This window comes from Arachis hypogaea, chromosome 11, assembly GCF_003086295.3.
Source record: "Arachis hypogaea cultivar Tifrunner chromosome 11, arahy.Tifrunner.gnm2.J5K5, whole genome shotgun sequence".
Lineage (NCBI taxonomy): Eukaryota > Viridiplantae > Streptophyta > Magnoliopsida > Fabales > Fabaceae > Arachis > Arachis hypogaea.
Window position 1 is genome coordinate 1,389,040 of NC_092046.1, and position 12,786 is coordinate 1,401,825.

Sequence of the window (12,786 nt, forward strand, 5' to 3'; positions counted from 1 at the left end):
CTGCGAATCGCGAGGGGAGGAGAGCTACGGTGTTGGTGGTGGATTGTGTGGAAAGTGATGCGGTAGTAGTGGCGACGCCGCGAATTGCGACGAGAACGGCGATGCGGTGGTGGCGGGCTGCAAATCGCGACGAGGAGGGCGCTGTGGTGGTTGGCGGCGCTGCAAATCACGACGAGGGAAGGGGTGTGGCGACGAGAACGGCTCCATTCCTCTCTTCTCTTTCTCTCTCACTCTGCTCTCTCCTCTCTTGCCGTTAGTGTGTGTGATGAGGAAGAAAAGAGTAGTGGCAAGGAAGCAGTGGTGACAGCGAGGAACAGCGGCGGCGGCGGCATGGAGCAGCGACCTTCCCCTTTCCCCCTCTTCCCTGGAAACAACACCCCCCTGGCGGCCCCCCAAAGCGCAACCTTCCCTGAATCCCTTCTCCTTTCCTCCTTTCCCGTTTTTTTTATTTTATTTTATATATTTTTTAGTTAGGGGTAATTTTGTAATAAAAATGAAAAATTTAGTAAAAAGGACGATTTTAAAACTAAGTTAAACCTTCGAGACCATTTTGTAGCGAAAAAAAGGTCAGGGACGAAATAAATTTTCGGCCTCTATGTTAGAAACTAAAATTATACTTAACCCTATACTTAACAAATAATGTTGTTGACGTTTACATTACTCACTCAATTAATTATTCGTGTCAAATTTAACGGTGAATAGTACTAAAATAAAATGTTTAAAACATTAGAGATCTAATTTATCTTAAATATTAAAAACTAAAATAATATTTTATCCTATAACTGAGAGTAAAATATTTTTTATTTCTGTCATAGCTAAATTATAATTCTTTATTATTTTATCTTCAATCAAATGGTTGATAAGTCAGATCATGACCAATCCTAACTAGATTTTTTATGATAAAAGAATGCAATATATTTATATTAATGTTTTGATATAAAATTTTTAGTTATTTTTATATTTATATATGGTTATTATAGATTATATGGATTTGACTAAGGACAACATATGTTTGATAATTATTTTTATATATTATAATTTTACATAATTTATATCCATTAAATTTAACAAATTAACTCGTAAATTTGAGTCAACTTGTAAATTCAGGAGAAGAGCAAAATAGAAATTCAAAGAAAAAACTATTAAAAAAAAAGTGAGACGGATTTTAAATGAGAAGTTTCAAGTGCAAGTGAAGATAATGAATCCAAAAATAAAATTACTAAAATTTGGAGAACAAGATCGTAACTTAATCTGACTTGTAGTAATGATGAGACTCTGATAAATTACATTAGACAAGATTTGAATAAAAAAAATAAGATGGAAGATATAAATTTAACTCAGAAATAGGAATCAAAAGAAAGAAGTTCAATTAATGATGAGAAAAATGGTGAGTCTTTTGTAGTGTGTAGATGTCTTGCTTGTCTTGTAGTAATAGACTCTCTTTCTTTTAATAATTTTACATAAATATCAAGTCTTGATTGTGTTTGTTAGTGTAGAAAATGCAGAACTTTTCACAATCTTTCACACACTTGGCTCTTACTGCTAAATTAGTTATAACAGCTCAGCACAATTCTGTTTTAAATTCTATTTTAGCTCCTAACTAACTTGTAATCTTAACCAACTTGTAACCACAAATCTCACTCTCACTTAGCACATATAAAAACTACTAGCATTTTACTTTTCAATTCTTTTCTAACGACAAATCCCTAATTTCACTTAACTCTGCTTTTAAGTTCTCGCATCTAAATTGTTCTGTAAACTTTTCCTCAAAGCTTCTGATACCTTTTTAGTGTTTAATTAGGGAGTATTTGCTATCATATTGTTTATGGCGTTGAAAATTTCGCAAAACTATAGGATCAACAGAATAATTAAACCTTTTTTTTATTAGTCGGTATTTTAATTATTTTTTTTGTATAAGTTATTGTAAACTTTTAGTTTATAATCTTATAAACACTGAATACTGAGCTCATCTCTCCTTCGAAAGCGAGAGTTTTTCAAACAATAATCTGAACGTCGAGATTAAATTTTATAATTAAGTTCAATTATTAATAAGTAGGATTAGTAACCAAACTTAAATTTAGTCTAATTCGAATCGACTCATTATTAGCTTATTCATCATGGTATGTGCATGATCATTAGCTTAATAGCTTATTCATATGCCGACGACATGAACGTTGTTCGCATGGAAAATTCTTAACCACCATTAAGGGTGGCAACACTACCCGAACCCGCGGGTACCCACCCCGCTCCTATCCGCTCTGGGTGGGTAATTACCCGCCCCCGCACCGGGGCGGGTTCTTGTGCGGGGCGGGGTGGGGTCGAGTTTAGGTTAAACTCGCCCCTACCCGCCCCTGTATATATAATATATGTAACATATATAAAATAATTAGTAAAATGATTAATAATATTATATCATATATAAATTTTTACTTTAATTTATGTTATGTTTGTAAATGGTGGTTATATAATTTTTAAAATTTTATTTTATTTGTTGGATTTAATAATTATAGGGGCGGGGCAGGTACCCACAGGGGCGGGTTAAGGTTTAACATTTTACTACCCGCGAGTAGGGCGGGGCGGGTTTCATGCGAATTTTTTGTCAGGTGGGGCGGGGTCGGGTAGAGCGAAAACCCGCCCCTACCCGCCCCGTTGCCACCCCTAACTACCATCTACCCTACATAATCTTGAACATATCTATCTATGGCTATAATTAAACTTCTAAAAGCTATGTATGATATGAATCTTTTCTAAAAGCTAAATGATATGACTCTTTTTGGAAAGCTAAGCTAACGTTTAAAATGATCATCTTACGCCACTATAACAAAAAAATATTTTTAGTGACAATATTATAATAGTAACTATATATCTTATTTAATTATATATTTTTTGTGACTATTAAAATTTTTTTATCAGTAATTATATAATTGATGTTAAAATTTTTTAGTAACAATATAAGAAGGCTAATGTCAAATTATCGATAAATATATTAACAATTATTTTTTTATCATTAAAAACAAAAGTGATTTTTTAATAATAGAAAACAAGTCAAATAGTTAGTTGTCTTATTTATAATATTAGTTAGGTATATAACAAAACATTAGTATGTCTCTATTTATCAGTTTAATTAGATATGAAAACTTTTATTATTAAAATATTTAAAATTTGAATTTTGCCAACGAACTATAACTCAAATGGCATAATCTCTTCATCATCATCTAGAGGTCTCGGATTCAAATCTCACTCCTAACTTTAAAAAAAATTCGAATTTTGCATTATTGCTCTTAAACAATTTCAGTATAAAGTAAAGAAATATGTACATAATTATGTTTTAAGTCTAAAAAAAGACTATCACTACAACAGACACACGTTTTAGTGGCAAATTTAGATTGTGCTATAAATTCTCCAAATTTAGCGGCAGTTTAAAAGCCAACCATTACTAAATCAATTATTAAATAATGATATACGCATATCCCTCTGTTTCAAACACACAAATATTGTACATAATATATTGCCGGAAAAATAAATTTTTATGATGAAGATTTCATGACAACATTTAATTAGTAACACTTTTTTATTTTATAATATTTGTCAAAAAAATTACATTTCAAAATATTTTTTATTTTAATATCAACATTATTATTGTTGATTAATTATTAAAGAAAACTTTTAACTTAATTTATTATCAATATTTCATATCTCATGAAAAAAAAAAGTTTAGAGGCCAGCAACTTTTGTGTTTTGTGGCGAGCACTTAACCATCAAAAGAAAAGTGAGTGATCTCGCTCCCACCATTGAATGTAATCTCACACTATTAAAAACACTATTGATAACCAATTGATAGTTACAAAATACAAAAGTTGCTGATCCCTAACACTCCTCCTCATGAAATCGTTATATATATAACCAACAATTCCATGCAAACTCAAGCATCAACTTTAAACCTAACTAGTTAACTAGTTTACACATACACCATGGCTGAAGGGCAACCCTCCTCCATTATTGTACCCAAATATTTGCAAGAAGATGAACTAAGCGAAGATGTTAGGGATTTGATATCAACCTTACCAACCGATAAAGGTTGGTTTGTAAACACCATCTACCAATACAATGGATTTTGGCATGTCCCTAGGCAATTGCAAGGACTCTTAAATTGTCAAAAACACTTCCAAGCCCAAGACACTGATATTCTCCTTGCAACTCAACCAAAATCAGGCACCACTTGGCTCAAGGCATTAACATTTTCCTTGATCAACCGCAAAACCAAATACCCTATAACCCTAAACCATGATCACCCTTTATTCTCTAACAATCCTCATGCTCTTGTACCCTTTTTGGAGTTTGACCTTTTTCATGTCAAAGATGTAGTTCCGGATCTAAGCTCGTTCTCTTCTCCGAGGCTTTTCGCTACTCACCTTCCTTATGTCTCGTTGCCAGAATCAGTGAAAGATTCTGACTGTAAGATAGTGTATCTTTGCAGGGATCCGAAAGATACTTTTATTTCGCTTTGGCATTTTTCTAATTCGTTAAGATTATTTAAAGGGGCGAATTCCCTTAAAGATTCCTTTGATCAGTTTTGTAGAGGAATCAATGTTGGTGGACCCTTTTGGGACCATATATTGAGCTATTGGAAGGAGAGCTTGTTGAGCTTGGAGAAGCCAAAGAAGAAGGTAATGTTTTTGAGATATGAAGAATTGAAAATGAATACTAGTTTTGTTTTGAAGAATCTAGCTGAGTTTTTAGGGTGTCCTTTTTCCAAAGAGGAGGAAGATGAAGGGTTGGTGGATGATATCTTGAAGCTATGTAGCTTTGAGAACTTGAAGAATTTGGAAGTGAATAAAAATGGTAAAAGGCCATCTGGAATTGCAAACAAAGCTTACTTCCGTCGTGGTGAAATTGGAGATTGGAAGAATCATCTCACCCACGAAATGATTGACCAATTGAATACTATTGTTGAAAACAAAATGGCTATTTTTGGGTTTAAATTTTAGGATTTTAATTTGCATTATATATAAAGTATTAGAATTTTTTATCTAAATAAATTAAATAAATAATTTAATTACTGAAATAAATAATGATAAGAGTCATTATCAAAATCCGTCCCTCATCCTTATCTCGCTTACTATATAAACGAAATAAGATTGTACGTATCTCGTTTACACTGTAAAGGAGATATATAGTATCACACTTATATATTTTATCTCGTTTACACTGTGCAAATTTATTTCGTTTATTGTAAACAAGATAAGACTAGAGGACGGATTACGATAATAATTTTTATAATTATTTATTTAATAATTAAAATATTTATTTAATTTATTTAAATAGAAAATCCTAAAGTATTATATATATCTTTGCTATATCTCTATATATAGCTTCCTTCATCTTTATCGGTTATGATAGTTGTGTCTTGTGTGCTATATTAATTAATGGATGTTTGTTTTGCATGTGGTGTATTTTAAAATGTATTGATGAAATAATAATATCATTTTATATTAATTTAATTTTCTTCTCTCTAAGAGTTAGACAAGAAAATAAACAAACCCAACCTAAGTACACATGAAATATATGATCCGCACCATTGTTGTTAATATAATATTGTCAATACGAAGTGTATGATTACAGTAGTTACGACGGCTAAATAATTTTGGTAACACTTAAAATTAAAAACATTGCTAAAATTAAATAAAGTTACTTTTTTTATATTTTCATAATATTTTTTATTTTTTAAATTAAAAAATATTATTTTAATTTTCTTAACACTTAGAGTCACTATAGTCGTCGTAATTAGAGACACTATAACATGTAAATGTATTTTAAAACAATATTTTTTTAACCCAAATATGGGATGTCACCTTAATATTTTTTAATTAGTATTTTAACATATATACGAAGAAAATGACACAACAAAATGGTAGAAATTAGGAGTATATTTTCTTTAATCACATTGGCCTTTAATAATATTCACACAATCACGCCAAAAGCCCCTAAATTCCAATAAAACCATAAGCCCTTTAAAGTTTAAACATTCTAAACACAAACATAAAAAATATAGCCCAATTATTTAGCTTTAGAAGTACTTATAACATGTTATTATATCGCATATAAAACTATTTTATTTTATTAGTCCATATTAGTAATAAAATTATATCAATTTATATAGTCTATATAAAGAAATTAAATTCACTAAATTAATTAGTGTTTTTATTATATGCTTTTTTTATATTTGATCACTTTTTCTTCTGATAAAATATAAAAATAGAACAGTATGTGATAAAAACTCTAATTAATTTAATAAATTTAATCACTTTATATGAACTAAATTGAGATAATTTTATTATTAATGTAAGCTGATGAAGTAGAATAGTTTGATATCGTCACTAAACCAATTACTTTAATTGTTTCGTTGCTAAAAAGTCCAAAAAATTTAGCCACCTATAAAGACACGAATTTCAATGTCGTTACCTTTAATTATCATTTAATTACTTCTAACCAGCACAATTTTATAGCCAGCTTAAAGGACTAATATTAATATTATTATATTATTTTTTATTTTTGTTTTTTATAATAATTTTTAACTTGATAAATTAAAAATTAATATATTATAAATTAAAATTTTATTTAAAATTTTATTGTTAATAAATAATCAAATAATTATTGTATATATATAAAAAATTAAATTCAAATTCTTGATGCTTACTTAAATAATACAGAGGGTAAATAATAAAATCATGTGATAGACAGCATAGATATTTAGTTATACTCACAGGAAGAGAAAAACATGTACACATGTACGACGTATACATGTATATCATAAAAAAGCCCAATAATAATAATAATAATAATAATAATAATAATAATAATAATAATAATAATAATATAGAAGTGAAATTTGCCTTTACAGCATGCACATGGCCACATGGGATCGGCAGCACTGCAGCAGCATTCAATAATAGTGGAACCCATTCAATGCTTTATTCTTTTGCTCTCTTTAATTAATGTTATTAGACACGTTTAAAATTATTCACATTATTCTTTTTGTTACAGATAGATTTAAACCCACAAGTTTTTAGATAAATATAAAAAAATTATGTTATTTAAATTATAATTTATTAACTAAAATTATCCATATATTATGATCAAGGAATTAGCCGAATGAATTAATATTCAAATTCATTTCAAAAGCGCATAATTTTAGGGACCAATCTAATTAAACATTATTTTAACTATATATTAATAAATTACTCATTTTAAAAATTTAAATAATTAAATATAAATATATAAAAATAGTTATATATTTAACATATTTTTTATTATATATAGATACTTTTGTTTTATGCTTAACTTTTTTTATTTTAAAAAATATTAGACAACAAAAAATTAAATTTTAATTTTTAAGTCATAAATATTTTGATATTATATTATTAAATTATTTATCTTTAAAATTTAAACTATTAAATAGAGATACATAAATTTTAATATTTAACACATAATTTTATAATTTAATTTTGGTTATTTATGTAAGATTCACTTCTTCAACCTTTTTTTTTCTTTTGGAATTCTCACTAGTATCGGATAATATTCTCCCTATCATATCATATCATTGGTTTGTCCACACTTTAATTTGTATCTTATTGATGTTATTCATTCTCTCATTATGCTTCCAATTTTCAATTTGGATTCATGAATTTGATCTTAAGGGGAGTATTTATTGCTAAATTTTTTTAGCATTATTATTAAAAATAATTTAACATAATGTGTTTTCAACTTTATATTAGTTTTTATCTTTAAAATAAATAAATAAACAAACAATCGGATCAGACTCGCAAATTAACTATAAACAAAACAATTATAAAAATGAATTTTCATGAAAAAAAAAAAAACAGATTCGATTAGATAAAAATTTACCTGCAATTGTCATAATGTGAAATTGATAGTCGAAAACCGTTAGAGAATTTGACAGATTTGATTAAATTCTCATGTAACGGTTTTCGACTATTAACTTTACATGAAAATAACTGTACGTGAATCTTCATTATTCAGTTATTGTGAGATCCTAAACTCGTCAAAAACCTTAAACAGATTTGCATGGTCCATTTGATATCCCTAAGAAGACAAATTAAAGGTGAAATCATTCACATTACATGGTTGGTTTTTGCTGCACTTTTTCTTGTTGCTGTTTGGAAACCCTATTTTTGGCAACACATCGTACTCAAATTATGTGTGCTTCATAACAACCCTGATTCTCTTGAGAACTTTTTCATGTCAAGTCTTTTTCATTCATTTATTATTAACAAATCAAGTAGTTACCAATAATATCCGATCCAACCTAGCTAGGTCATGCCATTTATGTCAATTCTGTTGCAATATAATAATTGAGATTCACATGCGAGTGTACAGTGAACAATTACTCTCATGCACTGAACTTCAGCGATGATGTAATTTTTATTTCACGTTTATTCTTTTTCATGTGAGAGAGATGTGTATTACAGGATGGTGTGAGGAGAGAAGTGTTTTATGTTGTTATGGGTTACACAAATCGGTGTCTTCAATTTTTTTGTACTGTTTTATTTTTTTAAATAAACAATCACAAATCAAACGGTCCGATTTGTGGTTTAGAAAATAAAAAAAAAATTTAATGTTAAGATCGGACCATCCGATTTTTATTTTCAAAAAAAAAAAAAATTAAAAAATTAGATTTGTAGTTTATTTTTTTCTTTAAACAAGTCGGACCATCCGATTTGAATAATATCAATTAAAAAAAAATATCATATCAAAGAAAAACACTCAATCTTCCAATAACAATGTATTACATATATATTTAATTAATATAAAAAAATTAGTCTTTATTTCATCAACATATTTTTTGTTTTGTTGCATTTTATAAATTTATTGTTATAACAAGTTTTAGTGTTAACAATTCAATTATTGCCTAATTAAGTACGAAATAAAATTTAAAATTTTTTGAATCAATTTATCATATCAACTGAATTATTGTCTACAATAGAGAAAAGATGAATAAATTTTGATATTTTCTCTTCTTTAACTATGATTGGTTGAGGTTGTCATGATGTCACTCTTTCTAAATGTGAAAATTCATATGCAATTGTTTTTGTATAAATTAAAGTTGATAATTAAAAATCGTTAAATAATAATTTAACTAAATTTATCAATAAATTATCTCAACTATCAACTTCATATAAAGATAACTGTATGTAAATTTTTATCTCTTTCATATATAACTTTTAGATGATAAAAAGAGACATATGAATTGTTATATTTCTAACCTATCTCCTCAAACAAAAATTTCTTTTGAGTTTGTTTAAATTATTATATGAACTTTTTTTCTCTTTTTATTTATCTTATCTTATTTTTTTCTTTTAAAAAATAAAAAATTTGATGATAAATTAAAATAAATTATAAAAATTTAATTTATTATTTTTTAAATTAAAAAATATAATAATAAAAATATAATTATGATAAATTAATAAAAATAATAAAAAAATAAAAAATAAGTTATATATCTTATTAGTGTATTTATATTCTTTTTGTTAGGATAAACATAAAATATATTAATTTAATATCTCTGGACATAATATTTTTATTTATGTCTGATTTGTCGACTATAATTTAATATATCTTTATCTTTATTTCAGTATCCTCTGTACCTATAAATAAACACACACATTCTAATGAATCGGAAGCTAAGAGTTTGTCATACTTGATTTTCCATTTCATTTCTTCCCATAAAATATAAAGGAATTATATATAACATTTTTTTCCAGCACATTTTCATTATTTATTTCTGTTAATCTCGGTATATATATCTCACATTATTTATTTTATTCTATTTTAATCGATTTAATTTTTTTAGTTTTGATGGAATTGCTGAAAACCGATTTTTATACTAAATAAAATTAGTGTGGTGGTTAATTATTTTCAATTAATTCAGTCGAATCGACAGTCAAAGTTATCGAAAACAATAATATATATTTATATATATAATTCACTTCATCATTTCATGAATTGCATTTTAATTCAAATAAATAAATTAAGATCACACCTCACTTTTCCAAATGGACCGGACAACGAAATTAAATATACAATTAAAATCACTTAATATTATATCTAGAATCTAAATCCATAATGTCCTAGCTTCTTTTCGGTAATAATATCAAGTTGTTCAATCATCTCAATAGTGAGATAATTTTCGAAATCTCCAACTTTGCCACATCGGAAGAAAGCCCTATGTTCTTCACCACTTGACAACTTTCCTTTCTTATTCACCTCCAAGTTGCTCAAGTTCTTGAAACTACATAGCTTCAAAATATCATCAATGACACCTTCATCTTCCTCTTCTTTTGAAAAGGGGCACCCAACAAACCTAGCAAGCTCTTTCAACACAAAGCTAGGGTTCTTCTTCATCTCTTCATATCTCATCAACATTATCTTCTTTGGTTGTTCCAAGCTTTCCTTCCAATACCCTAAAACATGATCCCAAAAGGGTCCACATAGGCTCACCCCATTACAAAACTTCTCCAATGAATCTTCAAGTGAATTGGCACATGTACCTTCCATTTTAAGTTCGTTCGTGAAATGCCACAACGAGATAAATGTGTCTTTAGGATCTCTACAAAGATATACTATTTTACAATCTGAATCGATTACTGATTTCGGCAACGAAACATAAGGAATATGTGTGGAGAAAAGCCTTGGTGAAGGGATTGAATTTAGATCAGGTACTAAATCCTTATCATTGTATAAATCAAGCTCTAAAAAGGGTACAAGAAAATGAGGGTTTTTAGTGAGCAAAGGGTGGTTTTGGAACATTTTAGGGTATTTGTGGCGGTTAAGCAATGCAAATGTCAATGCCTTAAGCCAAGTGGTACCTGATTTTGGAGTTGTAACAATGAGAATATCTGAGTTAAGAGCATTGAAGTGTTTTTGGCAAGACAATACTCCTTGCAATTGCCTAGTGATATGCCAAAACCCTTGGTATTGATGTAAGTGGCTTGCAAGCCAACCTTTCTCCATTGGCAAGGTTGCTATCAAATCCTTGCATTCTTGGGACACTTCACACTCTTGCAAGTATTTAGGCATTATGTTATTGGCTTGAGGCATGGTTTGAGTAAAGGGAGCTATTTGAGAATTCAATGGCTAATTAGGTTTCGCTCTCATGCATATATAAGAGGGGAGAATAAGGTAATTTGCCCTAATTTATTAAATACGGACATTTCGTTGAATGGATATGTTCAAGCGTGTCAGATACATTTTAAATACGACATTCATTTAATTTTGTATTTAATATTGTCTTTAAAAAAATTATAAAAATACTCATTTGAATATGCTTCAACACATCCAATTATACGATTATATAAAAGCGTATCCAACTTTATTTTTTAAAATATTTTTGATGAACTGAGTTTAAAAATAATGTGTTGTTAATTATTAAAAAAATATCTAAAATTCTTTATATAATTAAAATATTAAAACTAATAAAAAAGTTATTTGTACTTTAATATAACAATAAAATACCAAGATATGATTATAATTTATCTATAAAATTTTATATTTTATATATGTCGTGTTCTCTTATCTAACAAATACTTAAAATTAGCGTATTGATGTAGTTTATGTTGTGATGTGTCCCTTATTTATATGAAGTGAAAAAACTTACACAACTTCCGTTTTTTATTGAAGTTAAATATTTTATTAATTAGCTCTCATTTCTTTTCACCAATAATCACCTAATTATGTAATTTTTGAAGACGGCCTTTATAGGGTGCTTGGTAATAAGTGGAATTTCTTTATGTTTGATAGATATATAATTATTTATATTTTTTTTATTAGTTTAATTTTTTGAGAGAAGTGATATTATGAGATAGTATCAAAATTGATATGATCGAAAAATTTAATTTTTATATTTTTATTTTTTATATCTTATTTTTAATATCTTTTTTTATTCTATTCTTATAATCAGTTTAATTGAACCATCAAAATCCAAACTCTTATGATGTTTCCTTCATTTATTATGTTCAGAAATCTTACAAGATAGTGCTATTATATGTATGTGGGTGCATGTTGATTGATGATAGTGACATACATATACAAGCATGTAAATTAATTTTATAACCGCACCTAAAATTGTCCTTGATCTTACAGAATGTCATAAATAGCAATTAACTATATTGCCAAAACAAGCAGAGTAGTTGGTGATGATATTTTGAAAGAAAAATTAATAAACATGCATGGCAGCAATCAAGATTTTTCCCTTGTAGTTGATGTCTCTATTATGTATGCAAGTAATTCTAATTTAATTCTCAACAATTAATAAATGTTAAATAAGACAAGTTATTGCTATTTTTTGTTATTTTTTTTTTTGTTACCAAACATTTTCGTTCTGATTCCAATAACTCTGATTTGGCTCTAAGAAATGAGATTAAGAAAAACTTCAATAAAAAATTTACCACAATTTTTATTTATTGTTTATTTATTATAAAAAATAATTTTATGTAAATTTTTATGTCATAAACAATAAATAAGGACTAAAGATGTATGTTTCTCACTCTATTCTTTAATAGGAAGTGTTAACTTAAGTCTTATTAATAGTGTAATTTATTACTATTGATAGTACCACATAATGTCATGATTGTCAATGATAGAATACGATCTTTTGGAATATTTTCGAACAGAGGTCATCAATTTAACATGTTGATAACTAGAAATTCTAAAAAATACATATCATATCTAAAAATTTCAAGAGTCAAAATCTCAAGCACTATGATTAAA

At 27.6% G+C, this 12,786-nt stretch overlaps 2 protein-coding genes across 2 annotated transcripts; one reads left to right on the forward strand and one right to left on the reverse strand.

Moving 5' to 3' along the window:
• The first annotated feature begins 3,946 nt into the window (after positions 1–3,946).
• Positions 3,947–5,175, forward strand: LOC112723719 (cytosolic sulfotransferase 12-like). The gene has a single exon (XM_025775169.3). The coding sequence runs from the start codon at positions 3,972–3,974 to the stop codon at positions 4,986–4,988; it is 1,017 nt and encodes a 338-aa protein (XP_025630954.1). The 5' UTR covers positions 3,947–3,971; the 3' UTR covers positions 4,989–5,175.
• Positions 5,176–10,014: 4,839 nt separating this feature from the next.
• Positions 10,015–11,138, reverse strand: LOC112723720 (cytosolic sulfotransferase 12). The gene has a single exon (XM_025775170.2). It carries the CDS (start codon positions 11,116–11,118, stop codon positions 10,126–10,128), a length of 993 nt encoding a protein of 330 aa, XP_025630955.1. The 5' UTR covers positions 11,119–11,138; the 3' UTR covers positions 10,015–10,125.
• Between the last annotated feature and the right edge of the window lie 1,648 nt (positions 11,139–12,786).